The sequence below is a fragment of the Perissodus microlepis genome, chromosome 9 (genome assembly GCF_051167445.1).
Source record: "Perissodus microlepis isolate ML-2025 ecotype Zambia chromosome 9, ASM5116744v1, whole genome shotgun sequence".
NCBI lineage: Eukaryota > Metazoa > Chordata > Actinopteri > Cichliformes > Cichlidae > Perissodus > Perissodus microlepis.
In genome coordinates, this window is record NC_140469.1 from 19,620,185 (window position 1) to 19,639,435 (window position 19,251).

At 39.4% G+C, this 19,251-nt stretch overlaps 1 protein-coding gene across 1 annotated transcript in view; it reads left to right on the top strand.

The window, feature by feature from the left end:
• The window catches only part of malrd1 (MAM and LDL receptor class A domain containing 1), a 67,629-nt gene that overhangs the window by 15,459 nt on the left and 32,919 nt on the right, over positions 1 to 19,251 (top strand). The window contains exons 7-18 of the mRNA XM_084939941.1: positions 541 to 693; positions 3,242 to 3,347; positions 3,883 to 4,250; positions 5,000 to 5,433; positions 8,437 to 8,524; positions 8,600 to 8,779; positions 8,871 to 9,027; positions 10,332 to 10,488; positions 10,583 to 10,693; positions 11,866 to 12,079; positions 12,186 to 12,427; positions 14,874 to 15,162. Coding sequence (XP_084796067.1) covers positions 541 to 693; positions 3,242 to 3,347; positions 3,883 to 4,250; positions 5,000 to 5,433; positions 8,437 to 8,524; positions 8,600 to 8,779; positions 8,871 to 9,027; positions 10,332 to 10,488; positions 10,583 to 10,693; positions 11,866 to 12,079; positions 12,186 to 12,427; positions 14,874 to 15,162 — 2,499 coding nt within the window. The remainder of the gene's footprint in view (positions 1 to 540; positions 694 to 3,241; positions 3,348 to 3,882; positions 4,251 to 4,999; positions 5,434 to 8,436; positions 8,525 to 8,599; positions 8,780 to 8,870; positions 9,028 to 10,331; positions 10,489 to 10,582; positions 10,694 to 11,865; positions 12,080 to 12,185; positions 12,428 to 14,873; positions 15,163 to 19,251) is intronic.

A 19,251-nucleotide genomic window follows, 5' to 3' on the forward strand; every position in this document is an offset into this window, starting at 1 on the left:
GAAAACAGACGGAGAAAACAGATTGGAAATGGTTCATAAGAAATACAAAGAGAACCTGGCAACTGAGTGGGGAAACAGCAGGGATATATGGGAAGACTTATTGGTGGCAGGTGGTTCACAAAACAGGTGGAGGGGGAAAAAAAAGGGAGGAGAAGTAAAACGGAAATTCATCAAAACTTCTCGTTTTAAATTGTGGCCTCCAGTTTTCCTATTGTAAGTTTAGTCTTTGGGAAATCATTCTGTTTAATGTAGAAGCTTTTTTTAAAAAAAAAAAAAGTTAAATCCATTCAAATGATTGATCTGCATATTAAAAATCTTTCTCTGCAGTAAAACTTGGGATTAAGTTTGTATTATTGACATTTTACTCATAATTTGACAAAGCATGCTCATTTCAAGGCCCAGTAGAATCACTAGAACACTAAAGTCTGATAAATCTTCTGGGAAACATCATGGGATGTGGCTGAAAATCATCTGTTAATGTTAATTTCACATCCAAGTCTCACCTTTTTGTAACTTTGTCCTTTATGTCAATATATTTAGCCTCTGAGTGTGACTTTAAGAGTGATTCTTGTGGCTGGTACGAGCTTACCCTCGGCGATGGCTTTGACTGGGTCAGGGGCTCGTCAATGGAGGTACCTCCAGACTACTATGGTCGCCCACCACCACTGGACCACTCCACGAACAGCACTGAAGGTAAGGGAAACAAACATACCACAAATCTGCTGTAGCAATGCCACCATGTGAGAATGGAAATGTGGTAAGCCGATAACGTGATTTCACTGGATTCTAGCCAGAAAAAAAGATAATATTATCCACTGATTAAATTGAGGTTTTGTGGAAGAAAATTCCCGCACTGTCTTTTGTGAGATAAGCACTTCATGGAGAAACGCTTTCTCAGCCGTCTGAATAATAGAAAGGAAATCGACATATACTTGTACCCATTATGCATATTAACATTATTTACAGAAATAAACAAGACTCTGCAGAGGTCTATTCGAAGTTTATGTGGCACAACATACAACTGTATTTTTATGCCTCATCACATCTTCTTCCCTGAAGAGAATTAAGTCTATAGGGACGGATTTTAAAAGCAGTCTTCTTGAAGTCGGATTCCACGCAGGCACCATCTGTTGTTGTTCCCACGTAGGCTGTGTGAAGATGCTGTGAAAAAACTGCTCTGTAAGGTGGCTGTGCAGACTCTAAACTGAAGCTTTGTGAAATAATGACACACATCCTGGTGGGAGCATCTGTTTGAGGATGTAGATGACTGTGACCGCTCAAAGACTTATCTCGGGTGTGACAATGCGCAGGTATGTGGTGTGTTCAAAGAGTGATTATTTGGCAGTGGGACACCTTATATGAGCCAAGAAAACATTTCAACTTCATCACACCACCGCCTCAAACTGTACAGCATTAGACAGCATGGTTTCACCAGCCTATTCAAGCTGTTTGTGCCTTTCTAGACTTTTTAAACATGAGAACCACCAACGCTTTGCTCTGCAAAGATAAACACTGAATCTCTTATTCCAGTCTTCTATACTCTAAATATTTGTAATGTATTAGTAAGAAAGGAATCTGATTTATATTAGACTATGCAAAAGATGGACACCATTACATCAACTATTAGTTATGAAAGTCCTGTTTATCAAGTCTCAAAGTGAGTCTTTTGGCCTTTATGTTGATGTTTTTCAAGGTTTTATTGGTTTCTTCCATATTTTGAAACCTAGTGTCCTCACATTTTGCTGTTTCTCATGGGAAATCACCATAATTTGCATTACTTCAAACTTTAATATGAATAACTAATTCATGCATCCATCCATACATACAATTTCAATTAAATAACTTTTCTGTTATAATTTGTCATTAAAAATTGGAAACTTTTAGCTGCTCCCTCATTTCCCAATGGATCACCACAGCAGATGGTTCCATGTGTTTGATTTGGCACAGATTTTACACCAGAAGTCTTTCCTGACACAACTCTCCCATTAATCAGACCAGGCATCACAGAAGCTTGTGATCTCTCCTCTTAAATAGGTAAAGAAAGATTTGTTGAGGGAATTTTACAGAAGTTTGTAGAAATGTTTAATTGATTTCATGAAGGAAAAATTTAGAAGTCACTTGGAAACGATCAAAAGAAAATGTAAAAAAATGGGATGGCTGTAGCTCAGGTAGAGCAGGTCATCTACCAATCCGAAGGTTGGTGGTTTAATCCCCGGCTGCTTCAGTCTGCATGCAAACTATCCTTTTGTAAGATACTAATCCCAAGTTGAACGAGTGAGTGTGAGTGTGAGAGTAGAAAGAATTTGCTTGTATGAATTGAATAGTTGTGAATGTTTGAATGAGGTAAGTTGTATAAAGTGCTTTGAGTGCTCAGATAGAGTAGAAAGCTCTATATAAGAACCATTCCATTTACCAAACTAATCATTACAACACTTCGGAAAATGACGAGGACATTATCTGTTCAAATACTCAAAGGTCAGCTTCACTGTTCTGCAGCAGTTATTTTTAATCACCAAGGAGAGACTGTGACCATATTTCACAGTTGGTCTGGTCCATTTAGTAAGTGACACTAATCTTTGACATCCCACTTATTAAATATCTTCAAGTTCTTAATTACAGCAAAGATTGTTTTAAGTTGTTGGCTGAAGCATATAAAACAGCACTGCTGTATTATTATAGCCACTATGTGGTTTTTTTGTTGCATTTCTGGTAAGAAAGAAAAGATAGAACCTGAACTAGAATCAAGTTAAAGAACTTTTCTATTCTGTGCCTACGTGCAGTTATCTTCCAGCTGAAAACATGGACTTCTTTTTTCTCAGCTTTGCTTTTTAAGCTGTATTATTATTATTATTGTTTTTGTGCTGTTTGCAGAACGGCATGATTTTATGATTTGTGTGAACGCTGCTGCACTGACCGTTTCTATATTTGGCTCCTGGCTGTTGGCCAGCAAGCCAACCTGTGTGATCCACAACATCTTGCTCTGTGCTGAAATTTAAAAGAAGAAGATATGTAATCTCTTTTACACTAGACATTGTATTTCACAGACATCCCAAAGGAAACACAGATAAAATAGACCCGTAAGGGAGCAAAAACAACAACAACAACGTGGGAAGATGTTTAGCTAAAAGAACTTCCATAAGAGTTTCTGGTCAGTGACTCACTGACTGTCTGGTGAAGCAAGTTGTTTACAGAACTTTAAGAAAAGTAGATGCTGAATAGTAATTGTCATTTCTCATTGCAGGTCACTTCATGTTTATATTCAAGAACAGCAGCAGTCTGTTTCCAAATGCTGCTCTCCGAGGACCGCGGTTCCAGCAATCGGCTGCTGCCTGCACCATGACCTTCTGGTTAGAGTCACACTACTTTAAAGCCAGCACATCACAACCAGTCTTCATTTCTTTGTCAAGCCCACAAAGTAGTTTGACAAGATTCATTGCTATAAAAACAGAATTGTTACATCTATAGAGTCACGCTTTTCCACTTGCTGTCTCTCTGCTTTCTACTACGTGTTTGATCTCGTTCTCACCTCCACTCATCATTTTACCTGTCTCAGTTTTGCACTCTAAGCATATGTCATCTTTCACAATCACACACAATAAGAAGTATCTGAATCTGTCCTGTTCTGACAGTTTTATGGCCCCTGAAGGTTTATGTCTAATAACAGATTATAGTTTTCCCCTGGGTGATTGGAGAAGTTCTCCAGGCAGAAAGCAGGAGCTTTATAAATGTTCATTTTTTTCCTTCAGTGTCCTCAGGTATTATGTCCATTGAGTATTTTCACTACAGTATGTGGATGAAGGCAAAGGTTTCAGGTATAGCACGGGGGAATGCATCCATTCAAAATTAACATTTTGTCTTCCATCACTGTCTTATTCCCCTCAGGCATTATAATTCAGGCATATCTGTGGGAGCTGCTGACATGTCACTTCGAATCGAAGGAGTTGAAAACCACACTGTCATATGGAGAACATTGTACAACCAAGGACCCCACTGGAACCAGGTCACCGTACAGCTGGGACGCATCACCCAGCCTTTCCAGATCTCCCTGGCTAAAATCAGCCTCGGCGTGTTCGATGGAGTCGCCGCTCTAGACGATATCACTTTCAAGAACTGCTCTCTGCCTCCGGCGGTGGATGAGTGCCCACCCCACACACATTTCCACTGCGTGCACACCAAGGCATGTGTGGAGCATCTGCAGCTCTGTGACCTTGTGGACGACTGTGGGGATGGATCAGATGAGGCAGGATGTTGTGAGTGTCTTTGATGTTTGTTCTGGATCAAAAGTAAAAGTACTCGTCATAGTGTTGCATCAGTGTCTACAGGGCATTCCCCTGTCGTAGCTTGTTGAGATGAAGCTACTTCATTTAATTTCACTTGCAACAGACTTGCAACAGTCTTGGTTTATAAATGCAGAAATAATAAACAAGTTCAATCTGAGGCATTCAGCTCATAAAAATATCTGTTTCTCCTTCCAAGAGGACTATATTCTTTGTTGGAGGAAGTGTTCAGATATTTTACATAAAGCTGCTCATCTCTAATTTCACACATTGAAATCTGTTTGCAGGTCCTGGGTAGCGTTACTGCAGATATGAAAAAAGTTTTGCATAAAAGTTGTATAAAGCATTTTGAAGCTCCTTACTTCTGCTTAACGCTACATTAGCTGCCTTTGCTGTGTTAAAGCAGTAGATCTGAAATGGCACTATCTGTGGCGAAGTTAAATTATGGGTAAAACGTAGTCATGCATTCTCAAGTTCTGCTTGTAGACTGTATATGAAAATATTTATTATTTTCATGTGTGGCCAGTAGACTCTGCTGCACTGATTCTGGCACTTTTTTGTGTGTTTATCAATGTTTATCAATGTCAGTCTGGAAAATTCAAGTTCTCTTAAGGGTAGATAAATACAATTAAATGGACAAAGACAAGATGTTGATTGCGTTTTATTGCTTTATATTGTTGTAGTTTTGTCTGTAGTGAATTTCTCTCTGTCATGTGTCACAGCTCCAGAGCTGCAGTGTGACTTTGAACATGGGCTGTGTAACTGGAAACAGGAACAGACTGGAGAAGATGTTTTTGACTGGACCATCTACCAAGGCCCGACTCCATCCTTTAACACAGGCCCTTTGAAGGACCACACATTGGGCACTGTCTATGGCCACTACCTCTACATTGAGGCGTCTGCCCCTCGGGAGTTCAAAGACACGGCGGTGTTGCTCAGTCCAGTCTTCAAACCCACCCACCACGATGGCAAGTCGTACAACCACTGTGCTTTCCGCTTCTATTACCACATGTTTGGAAAATATGTGTTCTACCTGGCGGTGTACTTGAGGACCACTGCTACAGGCCGTGGCCAGATGCTGTGGGTGAAATATGGAAATCAAGGAGACCTCTGGCACAGGGAGACTCTTTACCTCAGCAGTGCTCAGCCTTTCCAGGTTAGCTAATGGTAGCATTTACATAGACATCATTATAAAGCAGTGTGGCATTTTCAGTGAGGTATTTATTGTTTCACGTTTGTGGGATTTTTCTTGTTTTAACCTTTAAGCATCATTTTAAGAGTATAATTGGTAAAACATGCGATGTGCTCAATTTAATCTGTGACTGTTGTTTTAAAAAACTGACTTTCAGACAGTACACTCAATACATGGCAAAATGAAAATACGGAAATAAGAAGAAAATATCTCAAAGTTCTGCTTACACAGTGGTTAAGATATAACTCTTAGGTAAACCCTGTGATGTTACAGTCTTGGCATCCCACTGTGAGTCATTTGCTTTTGGCTCCCTTGTGTAATCAAAGTAGATATGCACACATAAGCTCTGGGTAAAAACAGTTCCCTTTGCAGACAACGCTGAGACATTAGTGAAGCAAAGGGTCTGCATGGAGTGCACTCCACCATTGCATGATGAAGATCCATTTAATAGCTTCACTGCTTAACATCGATCCCTCAAGATGGATGTTCTGTTGTCATTACTCATGAGTGAGTATAACTTGACAGGCAGTTAAAGACTTTTGCTCTGCTATGGCAATGAAAACAGCAACGCTGTGTGTCAAGTCAATTGACTGCAGAAAGGGTAAAAGTGGGAGAAAAACAGACACTGATGAATTAAATTCAAATTCAGAGTGATCCATTTGCTCCCAGTGCAGGCAAAGTGCCATGAAATGACAAACTCTAATAACCGGGCATCTGAATAGTCATTAACAGTTAATGTGGTCAATGTAAGAACAAAAAGACATACATTATTGCATTTCCTGCTTAAATCATCCAAATGTGATAATATGAAAACTTAAACTATTAAGGTGCCTTATTCTGCACGTATGTAGTATCTTATAGAGGCAAAATTATCTGTAAAAACATTTCTGTACTTTTCACGTTCAAGCTGTTTTCTTTTTAAAACCTGATAAGAATCTTTGTATTTGAGTATTTCTAAATGATCCTTCCCTTTTTTGCAGTCACAAGCATGCAAGTGACTGCTGAAACAACATCTCTGAGAAAATTGTTTAAAAAAGGGGAAACATGCTTTCTATAAGAAAAATTCAAGTCAATAATTAAATGAAGAAATATGCGTCTAATTTATTGGCATTTCGGCAGTTTTAGATAAAGGAGGCTTTTGCCAAGTATTGATAATTGTTAATTTGCATTATTGAGCCACTAATATATCGAATCAAGTTGTCCGTTGTAGGTACCAAGGTGTTACGCATTGCAACAAAAAACCTCCATGTAAACTTGCTTTGGTTGCTAGCAGATTGCTGCTGCCACTCAAAAACTTGAGAATTAGTGCCTTACTGTTAAGCAACAGTAAGGCACTAAGCAAGAGCTTAGAAAGAAAAGCCTCCAGACTTCTTTAAGTTTCTTGAAGACGTTTCAACCTGTGATCCAAGAAGCTTCTTCAGTTCTAAGAGCAATTGGTAGAGAGTCCCAGATTTTTAAGCCATATTGGGAGTGTCCCTAACAGGGTCGTGGACCAACTATTGATCCTCTGCCTAATCACACGAGTCAAGGTGGGAAAACGGTTGTGGGTAACAATCAGCCAAGGTTTCAGGTGAGCCCATTGTGAGACCTTGCCCCACTCATGTGACTAACCCTAAGTCACATGATAAGCTTGTGTGATTAGGCAGAGGATCAATCGCGGGGTGGTTTCTGGTGCACCACCATGTATCTATTTGTGACCAGTTTCACCTTGTCAACTAGTCCCTAGGCCTCTGTGCCTGAGGCCTTACAGAACAACAACAACAAAGCTAATGTTAGCAAATTTTAGCATGTTGCTCAGACTGAAGGTGATATGATTAAACATTAAAAAAAAGTTGTTTTTTTTCAATGTTTCCTCCGTAAAACTTGTGTGTAATCTGTCTGTGTGCAATCTTTTCTGCGGTGGCCCTGAAAGGCCAAACGGACTGCAACTTAAGAAAACACCAGCAATAAGAAAAATGCTGCTAAAGCACACAAAACACAACGGAAATAGGAAAAATTCAAAACAGAAATAGGAAAAAACAAAAGGGAAGTGTTTCTGGGGAGACAATAACCCGACGGACCAGTTGCAGGAACACAAAACATAGTAGGTGTGTTTTATCATGATTCATATAATACTGATGATGAATTTTTAGGCTAATAGTTAGGCTAACACCATCGGCGTAACTTTGTGCTGAACATTGGGGGGGTCAAGATCTCTAAATAAATAAATAAATCTGGATAAATTCCCAGATGATTAAACATGCAACTATTTTGTTGGTAATACCTGAAATTAGTAAAGAAAATCAACAGCCTATTTATGCAAGATAATTCATCATTTTATTGGGGGGGGTTATATTGGTTTGGTCTGATTATTGGGGGGGGTCATAACCCCCCTAACCCCCCTGGACATTACACCCCTGGGTAACACACTTACCTCTCATCTTTTCGTTCCTCACAGATCCGATAGATCCTACCCTTCTTTTAAGTGTCTCCCAGCGCAATTCTTAGCATGTTTTGGTTCCTGCAACTGGTTGTCGGGTTATTGTCTCGCCAGAGATTTTTCGGTTTTTGTTTTTCCTATTTCCGTTGTCATTTTTCCTATTTCCGTTGTGTTTTGTGCGCTTTTGCAGCGTTTTTCTTATTGCTGGTGTTTTCTTAAGTTGCAGTCCGTTTGGCCTCTCAGGGCCACCGTACTTCTCTCTAACAGAGAATTTTTACTTAGACCATGTATAGCTATCTAATTGGGCTAACTTCAGTAGATATTAGCAAGGTAACAGAGACTGTTGTGACTGAACCAAAAGGTTACATGAACATTTTCGAAATAACCAAAAGTGTCCCAGCAGATGTACTCAATACCAAAATCCTGAGTTCACTTTTAATTGGTTCCTAAATTAATACACCAGCAGCTACAGCTGTTACTGTTAAAAGCTTTGGACGGACTTTATACACTAACTCGTTGACTGAATATGCCGTGTGTTTATTTCCCAGATTTTGATTCAAGGTACAGTTGGAGATGATTTTACTGGAGACATTGCTATTGATGACCTTTCCTTCCTCAACTGTGAGCCTTATGAAGGTAAATGATTACAACACAAAACTGTACAGTGAAATTCTGTTTCCAGTGTTAGTTATTTTCTGTCTCTTGCTCTAGGAGAGCTCCCCACACTGAATAATACAACTCCAGCAGTGACGACTCCAGCCCCCACAGTTCAACCCAATATGTGCCATTATGGAGAGTTTCCTTGTGGGACATATGGGGAGTGCATTCCCTTCAGTCAAGTGTGCGACTTTAGATATGATTGCTCTGATGGATCAGACGAAATAAGTTGTGGTAAAACATTTAAAAGGCTTTAACTATTGCATTATCAGTCTTCTTAAATGTTTTTGAGACATTTTTTATTTTTATGTTCCCTCTTTTCCAGTGAAGGAAAACTGTGATTTTGAAGGAGGTGACACATGTGGGTGGAAGATTGTCAAACCCTCTTTCATACTGAATCACTCGTTTCGCTGGTCATGTGACCAAGGGGAGAGCAATCATTTTGGAGAGGAGTACCACCGTCCTACTAATGATCACACCCTGTAAGCACCTACCTAAGAGTTTTTGGAATTTTTTCAGTATTATTGTTCATTTTGAAACCTTTATAATACCTTTCAGCATTGATACTTCCTTCCAAAACGTGCAAGCTGCCCATACCATGTGCACTTAGGCACCGCCACACCATCAGAGATGCTGGCTTTTGAACTGAACGCTGCATGTTGGAAGGGCTTCCTTCTCCGCAGCATCCGGGATTACCAACAAGATTGTGTAATCTGGATATAGAATACTTTCCCACTGTGAGACAGTCCATTTCAAATGAGTCTTGGCCCACAGGACACGACGGCGCTTCTGGAGCATGTTCAAATATGGCTTTCTTTTTGCAGCTTTAGTTCGCATCTTAACTGTCAGTGGTTTCTGGGCCCATTTAGTAATGTCAGTGACACAATCATGCCGATGAGTGTTGCAGTCTTGTCTGAGGGACGGAACACCACGGGCATCCAATAAAGGTCTTCAGCCTTGTCCCTTACACACAGAGACATTTCCAGTTTCTCTGAATCTTTTGATGATGTTATGCACTGTAGATGATGACAGCTGCAAAGGCTCTGCAATTTGACGTTTAGGAACATTGTTTATGAAGTCATCTTCTTACACACTCTTTCACAGATTGGAGAGCCTCTGCCCATCTTTACTTCTACCAATTAAATTAATTAATTGCTAGATGTTCTCCCAGCTGAGTGTTCTTGAACTTTCTTACTTCTTCAGCAATTTATTGCCTCTGGGAAAATGTAACAATCTACAAAAAATACAGACAGATACAGCTATGGTATCAATTGAAAAATCCTACATGACTTCCTTCTCGAGTTATCGCATTCACCAGATTCTCATCCTTGAGATTTTTAGTAGAAACCCCAACAGTATCAATTTGAAAGTCCTACATCGCCTCTTTCTTGCATTCGTATTTGTATTGCATCTCGTATTGCATTCACAAACTTGGGTGTTCACCTTTTCCGCCTGCCTGGCAGGGCAACAACAATATCCCATCAGCCGTTTAGGCCTGAAGGGAAAAAATCCTAAACGAATATTTCCCCAAAGAAATGCCAAGAAATCACAAATGGGTTGTTTCCTTTAAGACAAATGTTTTACTGAAAAAAAGTGTATATTTTTGCACTATACTACACTACATACTAAAAATTCAGCTGCCAGTTCCAATGCAGAGCCCTTTCTCGGTATATCCAAGGCACTCAGGCTAAAGACATTACTAAAGCTGATTTAACTCCTCATTTCCGTCTCAGATCCGCAGCTGAATTTGAGATCTTATTCTGTATTCCTGATATTCCTCTGATAGCAACAGCTCCAAGGGGTGGTATATGTATGCAGACAGTTCAAACGGTGGATACGGTCAGACCACTGACCTCCAGACTCCTGTCATCTCCTCCACTGGGCCGCAGTGCACCCTGGTCTTCTGGTACCACATGAGGGGCTTCACCGTGGGAACACTGAAGGTAAAGAGAGAAGACAGATCATTTCTGTGTATGGGGTCTCATCAGAATTGAGTCACGGAAATATTCATATCTGTTGCTTTTCTGATGTCTGCAGGTGCTGCTGAAGCAAACAAACATCACTCATGAGGTTTGGACTGAGACTGGTAACCAAGGCAACAAATGGAGACGAGGAGAAGTGTTTTTGGGGTTATTGAGTAATGTCCAGGTCTGTTACATAATTTTTCCCTAAGAAAACTAGTGAGATATCTAAATCAGTTTAATGCAATGAAATGGTTCATATCAACTTTTATATAAAAATAATATAAAATTGTCATTTTTAAACAATTTAGACATTTTATACAGTGGTATTTTTACAATGATATACAGTAAAAGTATAAAATGACAGAACAACAGCAGCAAAAGTGAAAGGGAAGGTTTACAAGATAGTATTTACACCTGCTATGATGTGTGGATTGGAGAGAGTGATACTGACAAAACCAACGCATCTGAGCTGGAGGTGGAGTTGAAGATGCTCAGATTTTCATCAGCAGCATCAAAAGGGCAGCTCGGGTTTAGTGTTTTGGAGACAAAGTTAGAGAGGCAGGACAGAGATGTTTGGACATGTGCAGTAGAGTAGTGGATGTACTGGATATAGATGATGGAGCTGCCAAGCAGGAGGAAAAGAGGAAGACCACAGAAAAGATTCATGGATGTAGTAAGGAAGGATATGAAAAGAGTTGGTGCCACAGAAGAGGAGGCTAGAGTGAGATGAAGGCAGATGGTTTGCTGTGGTTTCACCCTTTTATTGTTTTTAATAAATAAAATTCTGGACAATATAATTTGGCTTTTTTTCTGACAAAAATTAATTCAAAATCATGTCAAAGTGAAAACAGAGTTTTACTAAAAAATGTCAATGATTTAAATTCCATTTAATTCTTCACAGCCACTTGACCTAAAACAATCTTTAGAGAAGTGCCTGTCCTTTCAAAACAAGAGATAATCAATGTCTTCATCTGAGGGGCAAAACTGCCACACCCAGATAAAAGTACAGTGCCTGCCCCGGTGGCTTGATTGCATCGGAGAAGTCATCCCACTGATGCACATTAACCTTTGTCAGAACAGAGAGTCAGATCAGAGCTGATGGTACAATCAGCAGCTGAAAGGCCTTTTCACACCAAACCTTCAGAGCCCTTTTTGAGACTACAAGTGCCCTTTTCCTTTCCCCTCCGAGCACTTCATCAGCTGACTGCCGCTAGACGCAGAATAACAAGACTCATTAGGACAGGGGCTATCGGCTCTTCTGTTTCCGTGGCTTGCCTGATAACATTAAGCATCGACCTTGCTCTCCAAAAATAGTGAGGACTCAGAGTTGATCCCGGGTCTGTTGTTCTTTTTCAGGTGGTATTCTCTGCTAAACGAGGGATCAGCTACATGGGTGACTTGGTAATAGATGATGTCAGCTTCGTGGATTGCTCCCCTCCTCTTCCTTCAGACCAGCCTTGCACACCTGAGCAGTACACCTGCGCAAATGGCCACTGCATCCCTCAGGACAACCTGTGTGACTTCATCAACCACTGCAGGGACAGCTCAGACGAGAACCCCTACATCTGCCGTGAGGCCTCTTCTAATTGAGTTTGACTGATGACTTTAAGTGGAAGATTAATTTTCTGATAAATGAACAGCCGTAATTGATTTCTTCTTTTATTGCCATCTTTCAGAGGGTTTTATTGAACGCTGCAGTTTTGAGTTTGACCTCTGTTCCTGGCGCCAGTGCCAAGAGGATGACTTTGATTGGAGGATCAGCAGCAGTCCAAACATTGGAACTAGGCCATCAACTGACCACACCCTGAGAAACTCCTCGGGACACTACCTCTACTTGGAAAGTTCATTTCCTCAGGAAGATGGCAGCACCGCTCGTATAATAGGACCCCTACTGAGCCGCAGGAGCTCACAGTGCAAGGTCAGGTCAAGGTCAAAGGGCAGAATGTACGAGAATTATTAAAAATACAGCTAAATGAAGACGCTAAAAAACACTTTACCACGGATTAAATTTTTAAATTCTGAGGTCATCAAAATTTGGCCGTTTCTATTGGTTTTGATGTGGCATGATTTGAGCTGGTAGGCTGGTTGGTAGGCAGGTGTGTCCTGGTACCAAGACCACTAACACAAATTCCATTTAACCCTAGGATGGATGGATGGATTATTTGAGCTATATAATAAAATACTGTGTTTTTAATTAATATTGTAAAATATACATTATTTAACAATATATTAATAATCATCATGCCCTGTTGAATCCTCCCATCTTTGGGTTTTGTGAGTCAGTGGATTCCTAATTAGATCTCTTAAGAAACATTGCTTTATAACAACATGATTGATGTTATTCAGATAATTGTCTGGGACTTGTGTGTGCACACAAAGCACTGTGCAAAACCTTTGAACTACAACTGATTTCTACATATTTTTCTTCCAATCAGCAAAACTTTCTTATACTTTAAATGATTTCAAGCAATAATTTTCCAAACTTCCTGAAGATCCTTGGAAGTTGTTCTTTGGACATTGGCTGTTTTTCAACTTTATGCACTAATGCATAATTTATTCCCATTTCTATTGTTGAATCTTTGAAAAATGCCAAAGATAACACAGTTTGACACTAATAAAATTAGTGATGATTCCCAAAGAGATAATAACTGAAAACGTGCCATCTTTTTGCATGGTATGCAGTATGAGGAAACTGGACAGATAGAGGACAAATGAACAATTAACTGGCCTGAAAACCTATCTACAGCAGATAAATACTATTTTTAAGTAATATCTTTAAGTAATAGGGGAAAAATATCCAACAAAGATCTGACAGAGGACCCGAGAGATGCCTTTTGAAGGTGTCAGTGGAAGGGAAACAGGAAGAAAAGGCTGAATATGCCAGATTACACGAAAACTGCACTGAAAATCAGTGAAAACAGGTCTGATGGAGTTATGAATCCAGATTTGAAATTTTTAGTTGTAATTGCCACCAATGTGCTTACAGTGCTTACAGTGATTTCTAAAACACAGTGGAGGCTCTATCTTGATTTGGGGCTGTAGTGTTGAAGTGCACATTTCAATAAACCTCTACTTCTACCTTCAGTTTTCTTAGTCAAATATAAAGAAATAAAGGGTGTCTTGAGAATTTTTGCACAGCAGTGTATAATATAATATATGTATGTTTGACTTTCAGTAGTAACTAGTGTAAAATATATATATTTAATATATATAAGAAGAGCTAAATTCAGTGGTTTTGGTATATTCACACGATCAAGATTCAAGTTCAACTTTTTGGAAAAGTTGCTGCTAAGAGCTAGCTGTAGCTAAGCTAACTTAGCTTAGCTTAGCATAAAGAGGCGATGGAGATGAAAATAGTCATTTTTGTCATTTAGTCCTCAAACAAGTGTAAAGATGAGATGTACTTTTCATGTAAACCCAACCAGCTGCTGACTTTAGTTTCTTATGTATTTCAGAGATGAGTGGAAAACGTTTATTAGGAAGGACATGAACGTATTTCTTAAAATTAAGAAATTCCTGTCAGCTTGCAAGTTTTAGTCTTAAGAAATGACTTTTAAATATTGACCTTCTTGTTCTTACAATTAGAGCTGAAAACGTGATGCAACTAAACAGGCAATTAGCAACTGAGTGTGTATGCTTGGTTGGTAGTATGTGTGTGTCCTCCCAGCTGTCAGCCCCATGCTCTACTGGGAAATGATTTCTTGATTGACTGCCTGGTTTGCTCTGTGTGTCGTGTCTGTCTTATCCTTCTCCTGACCTGTCAATCAATCACACGGTTAGCAAAAAGGCTCCAATTAAACTGAAGGGAGGGCTGTGCTATGGGGGAAATGCTCTCTCTGGCGAATGAGTGAGGGAGGTGTGCTGCCACAGCTCCTGAACAAGCCTCCATTTGGAGAGAAAGCCCATAAAATATACTGCTAACTCACTGATGTGTGATGGAGAAACACAATTTCTCTCTGTGCTTTAATAAAGGCTACGACTGAAGGGAAAAGCACATCGATCCAGTGACAGACCGAGTGGATTAAAACTTAATCACCTTAGCATGCCTCTACTTTTTGTTTCTTTCCACAGTAGACCAATATAAGAAAAAGAAAAGAAGAGAACAAAGTGGTATCAGTGTGTCAAGCAAGCGACCTTTGAAAGATCCAAGCCTATTATTTAGAAAGAGTACCAGTGCAGATATAGTAGCGATTGAATTATTTGACATCTTTATTACAGTAAGGATATTAGTCCATACCAGCATTTTTCACCATTTCCCAACAAAAAATTTAAAGTCTTCAGGGTTAGACATTACAGTTACTAAACTATTGATATTTTTTGTGCTATTTAAATTAACACCTTTTTCATTTTCCTCCTTTTCTCAGATGCGTTTCTACTTCCACATGTCTGGAGATGGCATTGGGACTCTCAGTGTGTTCAGCAAAAGTGAAGGTCATCTCCATCTCCTCCTGACCCTGACGGGAGATCAGGGCAACTACTGGCAGATGAAGGAGATCCCGCTGAGCAGCTCCAAGGACTTCCAGGTCATGATCGAGGGCAAGGTAGGCCGAAACCTAAAGGTTGACATCTGCCTGGATGACATTACCTTCTCTCCAGGATGCCTTCTCGCTTCCTCAGCTACATCGCCCGATAACACTCCTTCACCTCCTCCAGGTACGCAGTTCACTTTATTGGATATATGTTTCATTTCGACCTTGGCTGTTTCTTTCCGTGTTATTGTACACCCTCCTATCATTCACAAAAATATGAAAAACTGTAAGCCACCAAAAACTATATAGTGCATATATTGCTTATAGTAAATAAACTAGAGCTTTCTATAAATCACAAACGTTTTACATTTCTCATTTCTCATTTATTTATTTATTTCACACTTGGTACAACAGATCAAACAAACCAACCACACTTTCTATCAATAAAGCACTACAACCATGTGTGAAAAGGAGCAGGAAGAAGAAAATATTCTTATTAAACCCTGCCCCCTATCTACAATCCAACTTATATTACAAGTGGGCACCAAAAATCAGGAAACAAACTAATATTAACATTTCTCTCCGGTCCTAACCCAAACCAAACAACAAATTTACAATCAGAATATACCACTCCACATAGTAACAAGGAAAAAATAAATTTAAAATAAATAAAACAAAAAATTATAATGGATCCTTTTTCAATGAACTCCAATTTCATTCGCATTCTTCATATTGAGTTATCGTTTTAAGCATGTAACACTTTTTAAAACAATGTAAACTTATACAATTCTTTAAATTATAATGAAGAGAGTTCCACAGTCGTATACCCCTAACCGTTGGACTCATTAATCTTTGTGTGGTCCTAGCTAGCTGATGCTTAAAATAAAATTTCCTTCTGCTATCTTCTCCCCCTGAACACATTAAAAATACTCTTTGTAACTTAAAGGGCAAAATATTATTTTTAGCCTTAAACATAATTAATAGTGTACACATGAGAAGACGTCATGGTCTTCTCATGTGAGGTCACATATTGCTCGAGAGTTGTCTGCCATATTGTACCTGACACAACCACCAGACGTAAGGGGAAAAACATGTATTCCCTGACCGGTTTGTGAGTGGTTTTCTAATAAGAAAAGCAAACAGTAAATGCAGAATGTTCAAAGCATTTCCTTTGGTCACCAGCAGATTGCTGCTTTTCCTCAAAGTTTGAATCGAACACGTGGATTTGCCTGCAGCTACTCTTCAAGCGGTAGAGCAATGGTGAAAGGTGTGACACAATCGAGATACAGAGATTGTTTGCCTTTAAAGTAAAAGTTACTTTTGATGCTTGTTGACTGCAGCACTGAGGCACAACTTTTACTGAATCCTTGTAACTTTGCTGTTTCCCTGTTTCACCTATCAGGCGAAAAGTCTCAAAATCTGCAGTTGTAATAATGGTGGCGATCCTCTCTTGTTAAAGCTGTTTTTATATTATTCCTTCTAAAAGACCCGGCTATTCTAATAATGACTTTTTAATTCCGCCGTGGCAGGGCGAATTCTGGGGCTGTAGTCATTTTCTGTGAAAAGCTGTTTAACTGTTTCCCTCTAGGGCTGCTTTATATGAGGATTTTATCACAAAAGCTTAAAGATCACTGTCATTGAGGCAGAACGGAACTGCAGAGCCCCGAGTTCCCAATTAAACTATTTGGCGAATTTTCAGAAAAGATCTCACTAAGATGTCGATAACTACAGTTTTGATTACTTTCACCTTGATAGTTTGCTCATATGGGCAATCAGAGATTTAATAATGGCTCCTGGGTTATTATAACACCACCTTCATTTGGAGGTGAAAACTGGAGTTGATGAGGACTGGATTAAAATGAGCTCAAAAGCTCAACCAATCCAGATTTAGAGCTCTTGAAAATAGAGATGGCCTATCAAACATGCTGGTTTTCTTTGGACTAACATTGTCAAACGTTGCACATTTCCATTTTTAAGCTTTTCGGTATCTTCGGTTTTCCGTTAGATACTCGTCTTAATTTAAATTACCTATATAAAATATTCCTTTCTTGTTTTTTTTGAGCAATTCAACAGTAACATCCAGTTTAAGATGGAGTTTTGCTGATATAAAAAAATAAGATGTTTTGAACTAAAACAAACAATCTAAGGAGAAATGCTGTGAAACGTTTGCTCACCTCGGGGCTGAAGCTCTGACCAAAGCGAACCCGTCATAGTTTGAATTTTAGACTAGGGAGATGTTCAGCACGTAGAGGTTCCTCTGCATCCCTTGCATTTTTTATGAGCGAACCCTTTAATAGGCAAGAGAAAACAAGAAGAGCTGATTTATCGGCATTGTCACTGTGGCTGTAATTGGCCTATTAAACGTACTGCCTTTCCGATGCAGCTGATGTCGAGAGAGAAGAGAAAATCTGATTGCCTGTGTGCAGAAAGGAATAAAAACTGTGAAGCTCCCTGTCATTTTGAGCTGTAGAGGGTTTGTATCCAGCTGCATGGTGATGTGCAGGATTGTCCTTACAGCTGTCTCTTTCTCTTACCTCTCTCTTTGTTTCACTGTCTGTTTGCATTCGTCTCTTTCGGTGCCTACAGTGAATAGCTGTGCTCCAATATTAATCAGACATTATTAGAGAAGTAGTGTGGTGTCAATAAGAGTCGCTGCAGGTTTGCATGCTAATGATGCTTACCTTCAGCTTACTCCACTGCTCTGCTTGGTGATTTTTCTCATACTGTTGAGACTTAGAGGAAACTTTTATATATCCATCTTTAGCATGCAGCTCATTTTATATAGTTTCCTCTCATTATGATGGTTAAAAAAAGTGCATGCGTTTTAGGTTTTATTTAGAATAGAATAGAATTCAACTTTATTGTCATTGCACATGTCACAAGTACAAGGCAACGAAATGCAGTTTGCATCCATCCAGAAGTGCTTTAGCCATAATATAGATATATTACAAAATTTATATTAGCAATAATATAGGTATATAGATATATTACCGAAATGGGTCTGTTATAGGTATGAGGGTACAAAAATGGGAAAGGTCCTGGGTTTGAATCCACCATCTGGCTGGAGCCTTTCTCTGTGGCATCTGCATGATCTTCGTGTCTGCTTGGGCTGTCTCTGGGTACTCTGGCTTCCTCCAAAAGACATGCAGTTTGTGGGGTTTGGTTAATTGGTGATTATAAATTGGCTATAGGTGTGAATGCAACTGTGAATGGTTGTCTGACACTCTGTGTTGGCCCTGTGACACTCTGGACAGGTTGCTACCGTTCGCCCTCTGGCAGCTGGTATAGGCTCCAGTTCCTCTTGCAGCACTGAGTCATATAAGTGGAAGAAAATGCATGGAAAGATTTACAGTTTACACTATGCAATATATGTTAAGGGCTTAAACATAGGCCATAAGGAGCTGAAATCCAGTGCATAGGACTACAAGTTTGAGACATATAGCAAAATTAAAAGGGTCAGAAGATGCTTTTTTCCCCCTTTAAACATGACAGGATAATTTTCTGAAAGAAGAAGGAAGAAGCAAATAAAGTAGTGTGAAAACAGGAAAGAAAGGCATTGTAAAGAACACGGTGATATGAAGCATTTCTTGAAGGTTAAGTCAGGGAGTATCACCGCTGCCCTGACAGTGAGGTGAGTCCAAGTGGCCATTAATGAGACAAGAGGGAGAAGACTTGAAACAGAAACCTTTTCTCTTTGTGTCTCAGCAGCTGCAGGCTGCAGAGGACGTACAGTAATACTGATGAGAGCAGAGACAGCAGGAACTGTAATTATATACTGCTGTTCCCTCGGGAGCTTTTTCTTCCACAGCTTCAATCTATATAAAACCATCACACGATGGAGCAGAAAGACCGACCGCTTTTACTCTCCACTTGCACTTGTTTTATAGCTCTGCCTGAAAAAATACCCAAAACTGTAGAACAACACACATGAATGATGTTAACGTGGAGTTCTTTGTTTGCATCTGTAGACTGCATGTAAATGTGAGCGTGTGTAAAGGAGAGAAAGAACAAAATGCAAATCAGATTTGAGCCGATCTTCTTCTTCAAGTCACTATTGTGTTGGACTTGCAATAGAACTGGGGAAAATACAAGTCAAATAAGTTTTCCATTAAAATCCTTTAGTAAAGCAGTGAAAGCAAAACTTTTTAATCTTTTTTTGTGTCTCTTTCTGTAAAAGATAAAAGCTGCAAACTGAAACATTTAGGGTCATCTACTCTTTAATACTTGTGCAGTCAAGTAAGTGGCTGTGTGCAATGTTCATATTATGGAAATT